The sequence below is a fragment of the Eretmochelys imbricata genome, chromosome 9, assembly GCF_965152235.1.
Source record: "Eretmochelys imbricata isolate rEreImb1 chromosome 9, rEreImb1.hap1, whole genome shotgun sequence".
Classification (NCBI taxonomy): Eukaryota; Metazoa; Chordata; order Testudines; family Cheloniidae; genus Eretmochelys; species Eretmochelys imbricata.
In genome coordinates, this window is record NC_135580.1 from 311,142 (window position 1) to 331,464 (window position 20,323).

The 20,323-nt window shown below is 40.6% G+C and overlaps 1 protein-coding gene across 17 annotated transcripts in view; it reads right to left on the minus strand.

Moving 5' to 3' along the window:
* The window catches only part of DLG1 (discs large MAGUK scaffold protein 1), a 451,639-nt gene that overhangs the window by 136,357 nt on the left and 294,959 nt on the right, over positions 1 to 20,323 (minus strand). For all 17 annotated transcript variants that reach the window (XM_077826706.1, XM_077826707.1, XM_077826705.1 and 14 more), the window contains one exon: positions 12,910 to 13,036. In XM_077826706.1, the coding sequence (XP_077682832.1) occupies positions 12,910 to 13,036 (127 nt within the window). The remainder of the gene's footprint in view (positions 1 to 12,909; positions 13,037 to 20,323) is intronic.

Genomic DNA, 20,323 nt, shown 5'->3' on the forward strand with positions numbered 1-20,323 from the left:
GACAGGCCCAACAAAGAAAATAACATAACGCCACTAGCCGTCACCTTCAGCCCCCAACTAAAACCTCTCCAATGCATCATCAAGGATCTACAACCTATCCTGAAGCACGACCCATCACTCTCACAGATCTTGGGAGACAGGCCAGTCTTTGCTTACAGACAGCCCCCCAACCTGAAGCAAATACTCACCAGCAACCACATACCACACAACAGAACCACTAACCCAGGAACCTATCCTTGCCAAAAAGCCCGTTGCCAACTGTGTCCACATATCTATTCAGGGGACACCATCATAGGGCCTAATCACATCAGCCACACTTATCAGAGGCTCGTTCACCTGCACATCTACCAATGTGATATATGCCATCAGGTGCCAGCAATGCCCCTCTGCCATGTAAACTGGTCAAACTGGACAGTCTCTACGTAAAAGAATAAATGGACACAAATCAGATGTCAAGAATTATAACATTCAAAAACCAGTTGGAGAACACTTCAATCTCTTTGGTCACTCGATTACAGACCTAAAAGTTGCAATTCTTCAACAAAACTTCAAACAGACTCCAACGAGAGACTGCTGAATTGGAATTAATTTGCAAACTGGATACAATTAACTTAGGCTTGAATAGAGACTGGGAGTGGATGGGTCATTACACAAAGTAAAAACTATTTCCCCTTGTTTATTCCCCCTCCTCCCCCCACTGTTCCTCAGATGTTCTTGTCAACTGCTGGAAATGGCCCACCTTGATTATCACTACAAAAGGTCCTCCCCTCCCCCTGTTAATACCTCACCTTAAGTGATCACTCTCCTTACAGTGTGTATGGTAACACCCATTGTTTCATATTCTCTATGTATATAAATCTCCCCACTGTATTTTCCACTGAATGCATCCGATGAAGTGAGCTGTAGCTCACGAAAGCTTATGCTCAAATAAATTTGTTAGTCTCTGAGGTGCCAGAAGTACTCCTTTTCATTTTATAAACTATGTTGTAAACAGTAAGTACTAATTATATACCTCTCCTGTTTCGCTAAATGTCAACCAATATCCATTTCTTTCTTTTTGCTGAAGATGACTCAGCTGATCTGTTCAGTATTCATGAAGCGGCATGAAGGACTGTGGGAATTTTTAAAAAATTGTGCAAAAATATGATGGGATGGACATGAGGGGACTGTGGGAATTTGACCCCAATTCTCCCACAACTTCCTGAGAGAAGTGCTAGTATCCCCCAACACACTGCAAAATATATCCCAGAAGGCAATGTGCTGGACAGTGGTGCAAGGTACACTGAAATGCCTACATAATGAAGCGTGCCTTTTGCTGTGAGAATGCTTTGCACTGGCAAAGGCAGCCAAGTATGCACGCACTATAGCGAAACTGCAACATCAGCAGCTGAATGCCAGCACAAATACTACTAGTAAAACTTTCTGATGTAGTCATGGTCTTAGTCTTACTGCTGCCAGTGGATACAGTAGCAATGCGATGAAGAATTTCAGTAGAAGACAAGGAATTTAAAAATAGGTGAGAAACACCTGTCAGGGATGGTCTAGGTATACTTGGTCCAGCTCAGCGCATGGGGCCGGACTAGATGACCTCTGGAAGTCCCTTCCATCCCTGCAGTTCTATGATAGTATGAATTTTCTAATATTTAAGTAGAAAAATTCTGCACTACATTCAAATGATCACTAGAGTGCACTAAATAACTAGTCTCTAAACATTTCTGTGTTTGAAGAGTTCCATTGAAATGATGAGCCAAAAACAAGCTGTATTTTTCTATGTTGAGATTCTTGTCTCCTGTTTTTCAGTATCTTTCCAGGATTCTCGATCTGTAAAATACATACTTTCTCCTTGCCTAGACCCCTATACTGACTCATTGTTGAGCCACCAGACTCCTCTCCACCACTCACCTTCAATCAGATTCCTGCCTCTGTAGAGAACTCTCTTGTTGGGATTACAAAGGCATACTGAGTAGGTACCACAATGTTGAATGTGGCTCTGTATGCAGCACCTACTTGTGTTTCACTTATCTAAATCCCTCTCTGTAGGAGCTCCATATGACTTTGTGAATCCTTGATTTTTGGCCTAGGCAAAATGCTGGAGTAAGATTCTTAAAAAAGTTTGTCTTCTCATTAAGCAAACCCAAGTAAGAAAGAGAACTTTATTTTTTCCTAGCTTTTAGTGGTGAAGAGAAGAAAGTAGGTCTTCAGTATGATTCTATTTTAGGGATTTATAAAGGCAACCATTACTTTGGACTTTAAGTGCTGGTTCACTAGGAGGACAAATGTATAGAAAAACATGGACAAATATCAAACATGATCTGCAGGTATGGCATGGTATCAAAAGAGGGGTGGTAGTGTTAAGCCTGCTACCTACAATTTGGGACTGTTTGATAAATCAGAAATCCACAAAGGTTTGCTATTGTCAATTTTGCTCTTTGTATAAGAAGTTCTGAACCTGAGTGTATGTAGGTACTTTAGAGAGAAATGGAAGGACTGGCTATAGGCCATATACATTTTTATTACCCATAGCATACATGTATGTAGAATACAATATCAAAAACTACAAACTACTCCCTACAGCAACATACTTCACAATACAGGACTGATTCAGAGCCATATAGAAAAGCCTCCTTTATATGCCAACCAGTTAACAAGATTTTACAACTGTCAAAAGTTAATCAGCTAACTGTTTCATACTGACATCACTGAACACTACTGTATGCCTTTACCTACACATTACTCCTACTTTTCATTCCTGCTTCTTCATACATTTAAGGACAGCAATAATGGCATTTATCTTTGAACCAGACTAGATGGAGGCTTCTTCAACATCGCAAGGTTTAGAGCGAAAATCAAGGTGAAAGAGCTGGTTCTGAGCGTTTTCCTGTTTGTGGGTGATGTGGCCTTAGTTGCCCATAGCTAATCTTCCCTGCAAAATCTCTTGCATGATGCAGAAAATCTACCCAAGAGTTTTGGGTTGAGAATTAGTTTCAAGAAGACTGTGATCATGTACCAAGGGGCGGAAGAACCAGTCTCTGACGTCACTCTGGAGAGTAAATCTCTTGGTGTCATCGACAGCTTTGGCTACTTGGGTTCTATGATTAGCAGGAATCTTGACCTTCAGACTAAACCGACTAACAGAATCGGAAAAGCAGCTTAAGAATTTTGGGCTATTACAGAGATGTGCATGGAATAACAGCAAACTATCGACTAAGGTGAAGATGTGAATCTACAAGACTTTTGTGCTGTCATCCCTGCTTTATGGTTCAGAAACATGGACTACATATGCTAGGCACATCAGGAGACTGAATAGCTTCCACATGAGATTCATAGATACTAAGGTCAGAAGGGACCATTATGATCATCTAGTCTGACCTCCTGCACAACGCAGGCCACAGAATTTCACCCACCCACTCCTGCGAAAAACCTCTCACCTATGTCTGAGCTATTGAATTTCTCAAATCATGGTTTAAAGACTTCAAGGAGCAGAGAATCCTCCAGCAAGTGATCCGTGCCCCATGCTACAGAGGAAGGCGAAAAACCTCCAGGTCCTCTTCCAATCTGCCCTGGAGGAAAATTCCTTCCCGACCCCAAATATGGCGATCAGCTAAACACTGAGCATATGGGCAAGTTTCACCAGCCAGATACTACAGAAAATGCCTGAGTAAGAGTCTGAAAATAAAGTGGAAAGACAAAATACCAAACACAGAGGTGCTGGAGTGCGCAGGACGAACACAATTAGAAACCACTATCAAGAAGAGCGGGTTGTAATGGCTCAGTCATATCAGCAGAATGGGTGGAGACCATATGCTCAAGAATATTTTGTACAGTGAGATTCGAGACGATTCTAGAAAATGGGGTTGCCCTTTATTGTACCATCACAAAATGTGCAAAAATGATATGAAGTCATTCAGTGTCAATACAGAAAGCTGAGAGGAGCGCGCAGAATCCTGTCCAATTTGGAGGGAATATCTGGCACTGGGTGCAGCTCAACATGAAGTGGCTTTAATCCAGAGGACTGGAGCAAAGCAAGAAAGAAGAAAGCAGCGTGCTGTAATCTTGGACTATAACTCAGACAACATATAGATCTGTGAAATTTTTAACAAGCTGTGTCGCTCTTGAATTGGGCTCGTCAGCCATAAGCGGATTCATCAGGCACCTGATTAGACCTCTTACATGTATATCATGGTCCAGTTTGGATCGATGGTTGCCAATGACCCTCCTACTTTTAAATAAATATATGTTTTCATTTTCAAAGTATGATCTGATGTAACAATTTTAAGTGAAAAAAACTGAAATAAATATCCCTTAAGTTTTTTTCTTGGGGACATTATTTCATACATCAAAAAACAAAACAAAACAAAAAAAACCCCAGAGGGTGAAATGCTGGCCCTACTGAAGTCAAGAAGAGTTTTACCTTTGACTTCAATTGGATCAGTATTTCACCCAATGCATTCTATTTCAGCATGGCACCATTTACTAAATCTCTTATGAGATACATCAACAATTTAAAACAATTTTAATTTAAACAATGGCTATTACAGATGTATACTTCAGTTTTTCCCTTTGCAAATATTTGAATATAGTTGTTTGGGAGTGTCATAAATATAAAGGGAAGGGTAAACCCCTTTAAAATCCCTCCTGGCCAGAGAAAAAAATCCTCTCACCTGTAAAGGGTTAAGAAGCTAAAGGTAACCTCACTGGCACCTGACCAAAATGACCAATGAGGAGACAAGATACTTTCAAAAGCTGGGAGGAGGGAGAGAAACAAAGGGTCTGTGGGTCTGTCTATATGCTGTTTCTGCCGGGGATAGACCAGGAATGGAGTCTTAGACTTTTAGTAAGTAATCTAGCTAGGTACGTGTTAGATTATGATTTCTTTAAATGGCTGAGAAAAGAACTGTGCTGAATAGAATAACTATTTCTGTCTGTGTATCTTTTTTGTAACTTAAGGTTTTGCCTAGAGGGATTCTCTATGTTTTGAATCTAATTACCCTGTAAGGTATCTACCATCCTGATTTTACAGAGGTGATTTCTTTCCTTCTATTTACTTCTATTTCTATTAAAAATCTTCTGGTAAGAAAACTGAATGCTTTTTCATTGTTCTCAGATCCAAGGGTTTGGGTCTGTGGTCACCTATGCAAATTGGTGAGGCTTTTTATCCAACATTTCCCAGGAAAGGGGTGTGCAAGTGTTGGGAGGACTGTTCATTGTTCTTAAGATCCAAGGGTCTGGGCCTGTAGTCACCTAGGCAAATTGGTGAGGCTTTTTACCAAACCTTGTCCAGGAAGTGGGGTGCAAGGTTTTGGGAAGTATTTTGGGGGGAAAGACATTTCCAAACAGCTCTTCCCCAGTAACCAGTATTTGTTTGGTCCACCCAAGGACAAAGGGTGGAATATTTTGTACCTTGGGGAAGTTTTGACCTAAGCTGGTAAAGATAAGCTTAGGAGGTTTTTCATGCAGGTCCCCACATCTGTACCCTAGCGTTCAGAGTGGGGAAGGAACCTTGACAGGGAGTAATGATATATCTATAAGAAGATAAAAATTTATGCGATTTACAAGCTGCAGACTCATCAAAATATAGTGCTAGCTATATAGTATAGTCAAATCTAATTTTTAGGCAATTTCATGACATAAAAAGGTTATACACTGAGCACAACTAGTAATAGCTACTATTGTGCTTGTGCTCAGTCTCATAGAGGCCCAATTTAAGAGCTGCACATGGATGTGTTCCAAGCATTTTTCAAGGGTGGAACAAATCTTTTGTGTATCTGTACAATCAGATCATGCAGCTTTTCATATATTTCAGGCAACTGAAACGGCAGAAGCTATAGTAAAATTCTTATTCAACTTTGTAAGTTGAGAATTTTTCAGTAAATAGAACGAGAGCTCAATATTCACTTTTAAATGGCCCTTTTAGAAAAAGAAAAATTACAGGTTTCAGAGTAGCAGCCGTGTTAGTCTGTATCCGCAAAAAGAACAGGAGTACTTGTGGCACCTTAGAGACTAAAAAACTTATTAGAGCATAAGCTTTCGTGGGCTACAGCCCACTTCATCGGATGCACAGAATGAAACATATAGTAAGAACATATATATATATACACACATACAGAGAAGGTGGAAGTTGCCATACAAACTGTAAGAGGCTAATGAATTAAGATGAGCTATTATCAGTAGGAGGAAAAGACTTTTGTAGTGATAATCAAGGTGGCCCATTTAGACAGTTGACAAGAAGGTGTGAGGATACTTAACATAGGGAAATAGATTCAATATGTGTAATGACCCATGTTATTTTAATTATAATAATTACAATATTGAATCTATTTCCCTATGTTAAGTATCCTCACACCTTCTTGTCAACTGTCTAAATGGGCCACCTTGATTATCACTACAAAAGTTTTTTTCTCCTGCTAATAATAGCTCATCTTAATTCATTTGCCTCCCACAGTTTGTATGGCAACTTCCACCTTCTCTGTATGTGTGCGTATATATATATATATATATATATATATATATATATATATATATATATATATATATCTATATATCTATCTTCCTACCATATGTTCCATTCTATGCATCTGATGAAGTGGGCTGTAGCCCACGAAAGCTTATGCTCTAATAAGTTTGTTAGTCGCTAAGGTGCCACAAGTACTCCTGTTCTTATTGTAGAAAAATTAAAGTTTTCATAGAATCATAGAATATCAGGGTTGGAAGGGACCTCAGGAGGTCATCTAGTCCAAATCCTTGCTCAAAACAGGACCAACCCCAACTAAATCATCCCAGCCAGGGCTTTGTCAAGCCTGACCTTAAAAACTTCAAAGGAAGGAGATTCCACCACCTCCCTAGGTAATCCATTCCAGTACTTCACCACCCTCCTAGTGAAAATTTTTTTTCCTGACATCCAACCTAAACCTCCCCCACTGCAACTTGAGACCATTAGTCCTTGTCTGTCACCCGCTACCACTGAGAACAGTCTAGAACCATCCTCTTTGGAACCCCCTTTCAGGTAGTTGAAAGCAGCTATCAAATTCCCCCTCATTCTTCTCTTCTGCAGAATAAATAATCCCAGTCCCCACAGCCTCTCCTCATAAGTCATGTGTTCCAGTCCCCTAATCATTTTTGTTGCCCTTCGCTGGACTCTCTCCAATTTATCCACATCCTTCTTGTAGTGTGGGGCTCAAAACTGGACACAGTACTCCAGATGAGGCCTCACCAATGTTGAATAGAGGGGAACGATCACGTCCCTCGATCTGCTGGCAATGCCCGTACTTATACGGCCCAAAATGCCATTGGCCTTCTTGGCAACAAGGGCACACTGTTGACTCATATCCAGCTTCTCGTCCACTGTAACCCCTAGGTCCTTTTCTGCAGAACTGCTGCCTAGCCACTCGGTCCCTAGTCTGTAGCAGTGCATGGGATTCTTCCATTCTAAGTGCAGGACACTGCACTTGTCCTTGTTGAACCTCATCAGATTTCTTTTGGCCCAATCCTCTAATTTGTCTACGGCCCTCTGTATCCTATCCCTACCCTCCAGCGTATCTGCCACTCCTTCCAGTTTAGTGTCATCTGCAAACTTGCTGAGGGTGCAATCCACACCTTCCTCCAGATCATTTATGAAGATATTGAACAAAACCGGCTCGAGGACCAACCCTTGGGGCACTCTACTTAATACGGGCTGCCAACTAGACATGGAGCCATTGATCACTGCCCGTTGAGCCCGATGATCTAGCCAGCTTTCTATCCACCTTATAGTCCATTCTTCCAGCCCATACTTCTTTAACTTGCTGGCAAAAATACTGTGGGAGACCATATCAAAATTTTTCCTAAAATCAAGGAATAACAAATCCACTGCTTTCCCTTCATCCACAGAGCCAGTTATCTCCGCATAGAAGGTAGTTAGGTTAGTCAGGCATGACTTGCCCTTGGTGAATCCATGCTAACTGTTCCTGATCACTTTCCTCTCCTCAAAGTGCTTCAGAATTAATTCCTCCTCCTTCCCTTTTTCAAAGATGGGCACTACATTAGCCTTTTTCCAGTCATCCAGGACCAACTCTGATCGCCATGAGTTTTCAAAGATAACGGCCAATGGCTCTGCAATCACATCTGCCAACTCCTTTAGCACCCTACTCTTTCACTCCTTTATATACATACATGCCTCAGAAAAGTGGTAGCTTATAATGATCTGGACATATAGAAACCAGTTTTCAATGTGCACACAATCACAGGGACAGACGTGGTGGGTGTGTGTGTATAAATTGGAATGTGTGTGCAAATGGCCAAATAGCTGCATAAGTGTACATCAGTGCATGCAATTCCCCACATAGCATGCACAAAGTTAAACTGTTTACATGAATATTAGATACGCAATTGTGTGGGCAACTGCATGAAAAAGTTATGCTACTGTGCCAAGTTTTTTATGTAATATTATTTGTAAGACCTAAGAATACTACCACTGAAAGATTAGTAGGAAAATATTTTCCTCTTTTTTTTCCAGTTTACTTTGTGCATTTGACAGCGTATATTTTAAAGCCAGAAGGGACCATTAGACCATCTAGTCTGACCACCTATAACAAAGGCCATAGAATTTCACCCAGTTCTCTCTGTCTTGAATCCAATAACTTGTGTTTGACTAAAACATATCTTCTAGAAAGGTCCAATCCAAGTCTTTGATTTGAATACTTCAAGTGATGGAAAATCCACTGCTTCCTTGGGTAATTTGTTTCAATGGTTAACCACCCTCACTGTTAAAAAACTGTGTCTAGTTTCTAATTTGAATTTGTCTGGCTTCAGCTTCCTGCCATTGGTTCTTGTTATACCTTTTTCCACTAGAGTAAAGAGTGAGTGAGTTAGATGAGAAATGAGGATTTTTGAAGCTGAATCCAGCAACCACCTCCACCAGCCCTGGTTTGTTTTTGGCAGCTTTCTTAGCATGGACATATTATTAGAATGGAAGTCTAATGAATTCCAAAGCTTGTGTATGAAGGAACACTTCTACAGAGCTGGGAATCACAAGATTGCCAGTAACAGACATAAACTGAATATACAACCAGACCACCCCAAGCAGCTTGCCAAAGATGGATCTGGATGATATTCAATTTGCAAGGAGGTCACACACCATTTTGATGATGATCAGAATTCAGCATTTTGTCCTTGTGAAGACACTTATACACTAATCAAATCATTTCTCAATCTTGTTATAAATTTAATGGATTGAGCTCCTGAAGTTTCCCACTATGCATCATTTTCTCCAGCCCACAAATCATTTTTGTGGCTCTTCTCAGCACTCTCCAATTTTTAAACATCCTTTAAAATGTGGACATGGAATTCCAGAATCATCCTTATCAACACAGTATCCAAAGGTAAAATCACCTCCCCCTAACTCCTCTGTTTATACATCCATAAATCACATTAACCCGTTTTGCCACCATATTACACTGGGAACTCATAAGACCCCTAAATCCTTTTCAGAGTCACTGTTTTCCAGGATATAGTCCCTCAATCTGTAGTATGGTCTACATTCTTTGTTCCTATATGCATTTGGCTGTATTAAAGTGCACTTTGTTTGAATGGACCCATCTCACCAAAGTATCCAGATCACGCTGAATGACTGCCCTATCCTCATCGGTATTTACCACTTTGCGTCACGTGCAAAATTTTATCAGCACTGATTTTATATTTAATTCCAGATCATTGATGAAAATATCGAATAGTGTCAAGCCTAGAACCACGCCCTGAAAAACCTGTTGTATTAATTTCTAAATTATTACAACAAACCTCAATAGAAACCCCTTCATTTGATGATGATTCCCCACTGACAACTAATTTTTGAGATTTTCCAGTCAGTTCGTAATCTGTTTAACATTTGCTACACTTATGCTGTATAGTGCTAGTCTAGCACTTTAGGTGTAGTCAGTTTCACTGCTTTTAGTGTTGTTTCATTTAGCAACAGGGGAGAGAACAACATTTAAAATAGGAAAATGTGACTGTAAAAATTATAACTGAGGTATCTGAAACGACTTAACTCATTTTCGGAAACTGCTAGATGTCAAGTGGATTGTGACTGTTTCTTTAAAAAGTTTGGAACTAGAGTAACTAAAGGTGGTTAAACTGCCCAGAAATGGTATGAAAATTATGAGTATTTTTATTATTAAATCAGTTATGAGTAGATATATGTAATTCATATGCAGGCAGGGAAATGTATATATACCACTCTGGTTTAAACTAATAGAACAAATCTGTGTGTAAATGTCTATAATCTGTTGCAGTAGAAAGGGAACTTTTTCCCTTTAACAAAAAGAGGTCAAAGTCCAGTTAAAAGGTCTCTAATGGAAATCTGCCGTAAAGAAGTAAAACAAAAAATATTTCTGAATTCTGCAACTTGGAAGGGAATAAACTTAAATTTTTTAGTAAGTGTCCCTCATTTATTTTTTAAAATTTCAAGAAATAAACAAATCATTTTGTAAATCAATGTGTAAAAACTGCACCTAACCTAAGACCACGTATACTGAGTCTCACTTTAGAGTAATTTTTGTATGAGGAAATTACTAATCCCTAAGATCAAGGACTTGTACAGTCCGCAATGAATGATCCGTAATTATATATTTATTTATTTCAATTTTAAAAACTGCAGATAGACCTATCTAAGGCTCTAGGTGCCCTTACACACATTAATATAATTTAAGTATCAGCAGCATTAAATGATTAATTCAGCAGAAGCTCAGCCAGCCATCTACAAAAGTTCCTCCCAACGTCTTCATTATTGAGGAAGCACACCTTAAACACACCTTCTCCAAAAACCCTACTACAAAGATGTTTTTTGCAGTGTGCCTGGAAGGTCACCAAATTCAGGCTATTTGCAAACAAGGAGGAAGCAAGTTCCCTTCTTTTTAAGAACATAAGAGCGGCCATATTGGGTCAAACTAAAGGTCAATCTAGCCCAGTATCCTGAGACAGTCAGGATTTACTAGTCCTGCCACCTGAAACAAATCTGCTGCCTGAGCTTTTGCAGCTTCTATGTTGGAGAAAAATAACTTTTTCTTTGCCTTCTGTACAGCCACAACATAAAAGTTAAAAATATTTATGGTGCAGCTGTTCAGCCTCTGCATGACATTTCCACCACTAGTGTACCAGCCCTCTTCCCTCTTGCCTCATTTGTTGTATATCATCTGTACAGCAGGATGACCTGAGAAAATGATGTTGGCAAAGAGGGCATCTACAGGCCACTTCTTCAAAGCTGCAAGATAGAAAAGTACAATAATTTTCTACCAAACTACTGAGGGACTGGACTGTTAGGGGCTCTCACAACAAATTTTTTGATGGCCTCAGAGTGCGGCCACCAACTCTTGATGGTGGCTGCTATGACAATTTTTCCTAAAATACTTAATTAACTTTAGGAAAAACAAATAAATATGCACAGGCCCAAATCATACTGGTTGCTTTATTAGGTTTTTTTTCCCCATAATAAAAATAATGTACAGTTGTTTCTATTCTTTAGTGGACCTAAACAGAATAGAAACACAAATAAGGTGCTTTGCATGTTCTTGTCTTTTGTTGTTGTTTCTTTTGCTTTTTTGGTTGCAGTTTTTTTAATACTTGCTAGCTAGTAAGTCTGCTGCTTTGAAAAGTGATATTTGAATGTTTGTTAATATCAGTTTTTGCAGCAGCAGACTTGCTAGCTAGCTGGGAGGCAGTGAAAAGTGATTTAACAAACATACAAATATCACTTTTCACAGTAGACTTACTCAGCCCTCTCAAGCTGGGTGACAAATTAAGTCTTGGGTGGGGAGGTGGGTAGGGAGGCAGCAGGGACCGGGGGTGATCGGGGGGGTGGTGAGCCCGGAACCCACTGCTGTGCTTGAAAGCCCAGAGCCTGCTGCCTAGGCCCCGCAGGGCTGAAGCCAGAAGCCTGAGCCCCATGACCTCCGGGAAGGTGGGGAACTCACACTGGCTGTCTGCTCCTCTGGTGTTTGTGGCTCCAGAGGGGAACAGGGCCCAACCCCTCCAGGCGACCCCGGCGGGGCTGCAACTTCTCCCCAGGAGGCTGTGGCTGCAAGAAAAGCCCTTGATGGCCGTATTTGAAAAACGCTGTTGGTAGAACAAGATTCACCCTAAGAACCCTCTGGAACCTTTTTGGTCCATTAATCTTTGAGGGCAGACCATTAGAACAGCTCCCTCACCCTGACAGGAGAGATGAACCCCAACCTGAAACCATGAGAGGGAACAATCACTTTATGACAAATGTAAGCTTTCTAGGGACAGTGACTGTCTTTTTGTTCTGTGTTTATCCAGTGCCCAGGTGCTACGGTAATACAATCAACAAAGCAACCAACCGCCAAGCCTCCAGTTCCAACCCCAAACCCAAATCTTAAGCGTGGCCAGCTCTCTGAGTTGAGCCAGTACCTATCTGGGATAACCCCATAGTTGTCGTGATGGCCACGAAATCCTGAGCTGCTTCAGAAAAATCATCATCTACATGCAAATTCAACATAATCAGTCTTTGCGTTTCCAATGCCAATATAGTGAGAAATTCAATCAGCTCACTACGTGACTTGGCAATGCAGCAGAGTGAATGCTACACTAAAAGCAGTGCCATCTTAATTCCATAGTGGAACCCACATACTGAGTGGGCACAGTATCTGATCCAGTTTGGAGAGGGGGACCTTGTATACTTTAGGCTGAATGCGATCAGTATGGCCACAACCACAGCAGTATTAGTGAGCACAACTAGAATAAATCACCAAACAGTTTATAGGTCTTATGGAAATATTCACCAGTATTAAAAATATTGTTAGATTTACGTTTATTTCTTGAAACATCACACACTGACATTTTGATCATTTACACATAAAATGTTAACTTTCCTGATTAACTAACCTGAACTCATCAATTAAAGTTGGATTAACCACTCCTTACCTGGTAATTTCCTCATCTCCAACCATTCCCTTAGGAATTGGGGAATATCTTCCTGGTGATGATGGTGGCAAAGATTGTCCCAAGTAAGTAGCTGGACTGATATGGTTATCCACTGGCTGAGAATAAGCTTAAAATAAAAGAAGTGTTTAGGTGATTTAAAAAAACGTAAAATTACTTGTGCAAATGTAAAATACAGTATTATAGGGGGTTGTTTTAAAAACAAACGTATGTTTCTCTTCAGTCTAATAGTTTATTTAAAATGTCTCAGGTTTAGGATACTGTGCCATCATGGAAGCTAAGCAGATTAATGCAAATTTCCCATATTGCTTCCTCCCATATGTAAATGAGTAAGTCAAATAATTGTCAATTTGCTTGACTATAACTGCAAACAGTCTTTTTTATTTATGCATTTATTTTTTAAACAACAAGCATTGCAAATAATAAGCACCAGTGAGGACAGGAATTATCTTTTTTGGCAAAGTGGCTATAACTTTATTGAACCCAAGATCTAAAAGCAACCTGTCCTGGTAGCAGTGAAAAGAGGTGGGGATTTAAGATCACTGCTACTGCAGGCTGTCACCAGTTTCCCACCCTTTCAGTACATAGATCCAGAGCATCCTAACATTTCCTAGGCCCACCTGGGCTAACCTGATTCCCAGACCTAAACAAAACCATGGTATCCTGCACAGCCACTGCATGAGGCAATTCCTGGGCCTTGTGCAAGTACCTGTAGGTCTCTGCAAATCCAGCCTCCTCCTCTGGTGAAGCTGATGCCACATTCACAAGAAAAGGAAGGGGAATTAGTCCAGCTCCTGACATCTGTGGGATTGGGCGCACCAATCACCACCATATTCATTTTATGTCCACTGTGTGAAAATCTCATCCATGCTGCCAGCACCGGCTGCCACATATTTACAGATTCATAGATTTTTAAGGTGTGAAGGGCCTATTATGATCATCTAGTCTGACCTCCTGCCTAGCACAGGCCAGAGACACTCATGCAGTGATTTCTGCATCAAGCACATTCACTCTGACTGAGCTATAGCACAGCTGTTAGAAAAACATACGATCTTATTCTGCTAGGTAAGAGATTGAAGTCCAAGACCTCCATGGTATCATTCTCTGAAATGCTTCCAATTACACATGCAGGGCCAGTTAGACAGGCAGAACTGCAGGGTCTCAGTGAGTAGATGAGATGATGATGTAGGGAGGAGGGGTTCTGATTAGGAACTGGGGAAACTTTTGAGAAAGGGGGAGCCTACACAAGAAGGATGGGCTTCACCTAAACCAAAATGGAACCAGATTGCTGGCAAAATTAAAAAAAATTTAATTTTTAAAATTAAAAAGGTCGCAGAGCAGTTTTTAAACTAAGGGCTGGAGGAAAGCCGACAGGTATGGAGAAGCATGTGGTTCAGACAGAGAGATCCCTTAGGGAAGGATCTATTCCTGGAGATTCTCTATGTCCCAGTGAGGAGGAGAGGATGGAAGATAAAATACAGGTAAGATCTGATGAGAAACAGTCAAATGAAAAAAAGTCCCATTCAATTACATCATGTAATGGCAGACAGCTAAAAAGTGACAAGTTTTTAAAATGCTTATATACGAATGCTAGAAGTCTAAATAAGAAGATGGATGAACTAGAGTGCCTCGTATTAAATGAAGACATTAATATAATAAGCATCACAGAAACTTGGTGAAATGAGGATAATCAATGGGACACAGTAATATCCAGGTACAAAATATATCGGAAAGACAGAACAAGTCGTGCTGGTGGGGGAGAGGCACTATATGTGAAAGAAAGCACAGAATCAAATGAAGTAAAAATCTTAAATGAACCAAACTGTACCACAGAATCTCTATGGATAGTAATTCCATGCTCAAATAATAAGAATACAGCAGTAGGGATATACTACCGACCCCCTGTCCAGGATGGTGATAGTGACTGTGAAATGCTCAGGGAGATTAGAGAGGCTCTAAAAATAAAAAACTCAATAAAAATGGGGGATTTCAGTTACCCCCATACTGACTGGCTATGTCACCTCAGGATGGGATGCAGAGATACCTTAAATGACTGCTTAAATGATTGCTTCTTGGAGCAGCTAGTCCTGGAGCCCGTAAGAGGAGAGGCAATTCTTGATTTAGTCCTAAATGGAACACAGGATCAGGTCTAAGAGGTGAATATAGCTGAACGGCTTGGTAATAGTGACCATAATATAATGAAATTTAACATCCCTGTGGTGGGGAAAACACCACAGTAGCCCACCATGATAGCATTTAATTTCAGAAAGGGGGACTACACAAAAATGAGGAAGTTAGTTGAACAGAAATTAAAAGATGCTATGCCAAAAGTGAAATCCCTGCAAGCTGCATGGAAACATTTTAAAGACACCATAACAGAGGCTCAACTTAAATGTATACCCCAAATTAAAAAACAGAGAACCAAAAAAGTTCCACCATAACTAAACAGCAAAGTAAAAGAAGAAGTGAGAGACAAAAAGCATCCTTTTAAAGTGTAAGTTAAATCCTATTAAGGAAAATAGAAAGGAGCATGAACTCTGGCAAATTAAGTGTAACAATATAATTAGGAAAAAGAAAAGGAGTACTTGTGGCACCTTAGAGACTAACAAACTTATTTGAGCATAAGCTTTCATGAGCTACAGCTCACTTCATCGGAAAGCTTATGCTCAAATAAATTTGTTAGTCTCTAAGGTGCCACAAGTACTCCTTTTCTTTTTGTGAACACAGACTAACACGGCTGCTACCCTGAAAAATAATTAGCAAGCCCAGCAAAGAATTTGAAGAACAGCTAGCCAAAGACTCAAAAAGTAACAGCAAAAATATTGTTAAGTACATCAGAAGCAGGAAGCCTGCTAAACAACGAGTGGGGCCACTGGACAATCAAGATGCTAAAGGAGCACTGAAGGACAATAAGGCCATCACGGAGAAACTAAATTCTTTGCATTCATCTTCACATCTGAGGGTGCAAGGGAGATTTCAACACCTGAGCCATTCTTTTTAGGTGACACATCTGAGGAACTGTCTCAGACTGAGGTGTAATTAGAGGGGGTTTTGGAACAAATTGATAATCTAATAATAAGTAACCAGGACCAGATGGTATTCACCCAAGAGTTCTGAAGGAATTCAAATGTGAAATTGCAGAACTGCAAACTGTGATATGTAACCTCATTTAAGTCAGCTTCTATACCAGGTGACTGCAGTATAGCTAATGTGACGACAATTTTTAAAAAAGGGCTCCAGAGGCGAACCCAGCAATTATAGGCCGGTAAGCCTAACTTCAGTATGGGCAAACTGGTTGAAACTATAGTAAAGAACACAACTGTCAGACACACAGATGAACATGATTTGTTGGGGAAGAGTCAACATGGTTTTTGTAAAGAGAAATCATGTCGCACCAATCTACTAGAATTCTTTGAGGTGACTAACAAGGATGTGAACAATGGTGATCTAGAGGATATAGTGTTATGAGATTTGCAGAAAGCTTTTAACAAGGTCCCTCACTAAAGGCTCTTAAGCAAAGTAAGCTGTCATGGGATAAGAAGGAAGGTCCTCTCATGGATCAGCAACTGGCTAAAAGATAGGAAACAAAGGGTAGGAATAAATGGTCAATTTTCAGAATGGAGAGAGGTAAACAGTGGTGTCCTCCAAGGGTCTGTACTGGGACCAGTCCTATTCAACATATTCATAAATGATCTCGAAAAAGGGGCAAACAGCGAGGTTGTAAAATTTGCGGATGAAACAAAACTACTCAAGATAGTTACGTCCAAAGCCGACTGTGAAGAGCTACAAAGGAATCTCACAAAAATGGGTGACTGGGCAACAAAATGGCAAATGAAATTCAATGTTGATAAATGCAAAGTAATGCACATTGGAAAACATAATCCCAACTATACATATAAAATGATGGGGTCTAAATTAGCTGTTACCATTCAAGAAAGAGATCTTGACGTCATTGTGGATAGTTCTCTGAAAATATCCACTCAATATGCAGCAGCAGTCATAAAAGTGAACAAAATGTTGGAAATCATTTAGAAAGGGATAGATAATAAGAAAATAGAAAATATCATATTGTGTTGAATACTGTGTGCAGATGTGATCGCCCCATCTCAAAAAAAGATATATTGTAATTGGAAAAGGTTCAGAAAAGGGCAAAAAAAATGATTAGGGGTATGGAACAGCTTCCATATAAGGACAGATTAATAAGACTAGGACTTTTCATCTTGGAGACAACTAATGGGGGGATATGATCGAGGTCTATAAAATCATGACTGGTGTGGAGAAAATAAATAAGGATGTGTTATTTACTCCTCATAACACAAGAACTAGGTGTCACCAATGAAATTAATAGGCAGCAGGTTTAAAACAAACAAAAGGAAGTATTTCTTCACTCAACGCACAGTCAACCTGTGGAAGTCTTTGCCAGAGTATGTTGTGAAGGCCAAGACTATAACACGGCTCAAAAAAACACTTGATAAATTCATGGAGGATAGGTCCATCAATGGCTTTTAGCCAGGATAGCCAGCGATGGTGTCCCTAGGATAGGCAGGGATGGTGTCCTGTTTGCCAGAAGCTGGGAATGGGTGACAGGGGATGGATCACTTGATGATTACCTGTTCTGTTCAATCCCCAATGAAGTACCTGTCATTGGCCACTGTCGGAAGACAGGCTACTGGACTAGATGGACCTTTGGTCTGATCCAGTATGGACATTCTTATGTTCTTAATTTAAAGATTTTAATTGATGGAGAAACTACTACACCCTTAGGTAAGTTATTCCAGTGGTTAACTCTACTCACTGTAAACATTTTTCACCTTATTTCTAGTCTGAATATGTCTAGCTTCATCTTCCATCCATTAGATCTTGTCATGCCACTGTCTGCTTCCATTTGACTGTATTAAAATGCCCGTTCTTCAAATGAACTCACCTTACCACCTGTCATCATTCCATAAGAACGACCATACTGGGTCACATCACGGTCCATTTAACCCGGTATCCTGTCTCTGACAATGGCCAGTGCCAGATCCTTCTGGCAGTAGGAGCTTTATGGACGTCCAACAGATTGGGTTGTATTACCTAACCATGTTGGCCAAATGTCATTGATGGGACTATCCTCCACGAATTTACCTAATTTTTTTTAACCTAGTTATATTTTTGGCCTTCACAACATCCCATGGCAATGAGTCCCATTAGTTGATTATGCTCCATGTGAAGAAGAACTTACTCCCCTATCCCCCCACCACCTGCTGTCTATTAATTTCAGCAGGTGAATCCTGGTTTTTGTGTTATGTGAAAGGGTCAACAGCTCCTTCTCTATTCACTTTCTCCATACCACTCGTGATTTTATAGACCACGATTTTATGGACCATGATTCTTTTCCACTCCACCCATTTTTGTGTGTGAGGCCCTCTGCTAGAAGACTTGTGCTCCTGCCACACCCCGCCCCAGAAAAGGGCAGTAGAGAGGTCCTCCAGGCTGCCTAGAGCGGCTGTGTGGGAAGCAGCCAAACAGGGTCCAGCAGGTTAGTATAAGAAAAGCTGCAGGGCCAGAGCAAGTTCCTTGCTCGAGCTGGAGGAGAGTGGATGGTGCTCCAGGCTGGCTGCTAGGACTCCACAAGGACAAGGCCCTGAGGTAAGGGTGAAGAACATATGGGAGCCATGGGGAAATGGCCCAGGGAATTATAGCAGCAACACAGTTTATTTAAAGGGACATTGCGAACAACTGCTATCTATAGGGTCCCTGGGCTGGGACCTGGAATAGCCTGCCCCCCCGCACCAGCCGCTGGTGAAAGTGGCCTGGACTTTGAGGCATCCCAGAAGGGGAACAGAACCATAGTGGCCCAGCTGAAGAGCTGGGGCCAGAAAGGCCCTGAGATGGCAAAGACACTGACTCCAGGGAAGGAACCCTGGGACACTGCAATATTCCGGAGCAGGGACAAACTGAGAGAGACATATGTTGAACTTTTCCCAAAATCCCCGAAAGGGATTTGTGTTGCTTTTATCTCACAGACAGATTGTGTATAACTTGGCAGGAGGGCTGAGTCACTGAAGACTCACCACAAACAGAGAGAGAGTGCAACCATATGCACTCGACCCGGAGGCGCTTGTGAGAGATGAGTGCCACCCCATTACAGTGTCTTTTGCACATTTTACCACTGGTGATGTTAGATATTCATCTGATCGTTAACTGAATAGTACGGTCCCAAAAACAGATCCTTGAGGAACTACAATAGGAACAACCCATTGGTTGATGATCCCCATTTACAATTACTTTTCTAGATCTGTCAGTTAACCGGTTTTTAATCAATTTAATCATTAATTATACTGTCTTCCTTTTATTCTTTATCGACTACTTTGTGTATCAGCCTTTCCATGATTTTGCTGGGGACTGAAGTCAAGCTATCTGGCCTATAGTAACCCAAATCATCCAAGCTACCCCTTTAAAATACTGGCACAACATTAGCTTTGCTTCAGTCCTCTGGAACTTTCTCAACATTCCAAAATTTGTTAAATATCAACATCAATGTGTCAGAGAGAGTGCCTCTACTCACTATTTTAAAATTGTTGGGTTCAAGTTTTCTAGTCCAGCAGATTTAAAAGTGTTTAATGTCAGCAGTCACTGTTTAATAGTTACTGTTGAAATAGAAGATAATTCATTGTCACTGTAAGCTGTGAATAAGCCATCCAGCTTCTTTCCAAATATAGACCAGAAATATTTATTTAACACTTTAGCCTTTACTATATGATTACTGACAGTTTTACTATCTCTATCTAGTAATAGGTGTATAACATTCCTAGAGTTTCTTTGGTTACTGTTATATTAAAAACGTTCCTTCTTGTTGTCCTTAACCCTAACAGCCGTAGCTTTTTCATTGATACTTCTAGCCTCAAGCTTAGCTGGCACACCTCACCAGATGCCAGGACTCCGCATATCATATTACTACATCCAAGAGCTCTACACCATCTAAACATATTAGTTAGAGACATTTGCAAGAGATGTGCTTCCATGTTGATGTCCAGTCTCTGGCCGAGCAGGCAAAAACCTCCAACTGGCTCATCAATAAAAAGAAAAGGAGTACTTGTGGCACCTTAGAGACTAACCAATTTATTTGAGCATGAGCTTTCGTGAGCTACAGCTCACTTCATCAGATGCATCTGATGAAGTGAGCTGTAGCTCACGAAAGCTCATGCTCAAATAAATTGGTTAGTCTCTAAGGTGCCACAAGTACTCCTTTTCTTTTTGCGAATACAGACTAACACGGCTGTTACTCTGAAACCTGGCTCATCAATGTAATTCATCAGGCAACTACCATCAATTTGTGCACACCTCACCAAATGGTAACCACAGGTTGTATGATATCAGCACAGGCAATGCAATGGCCACCTAAGTCTAGGCAGAT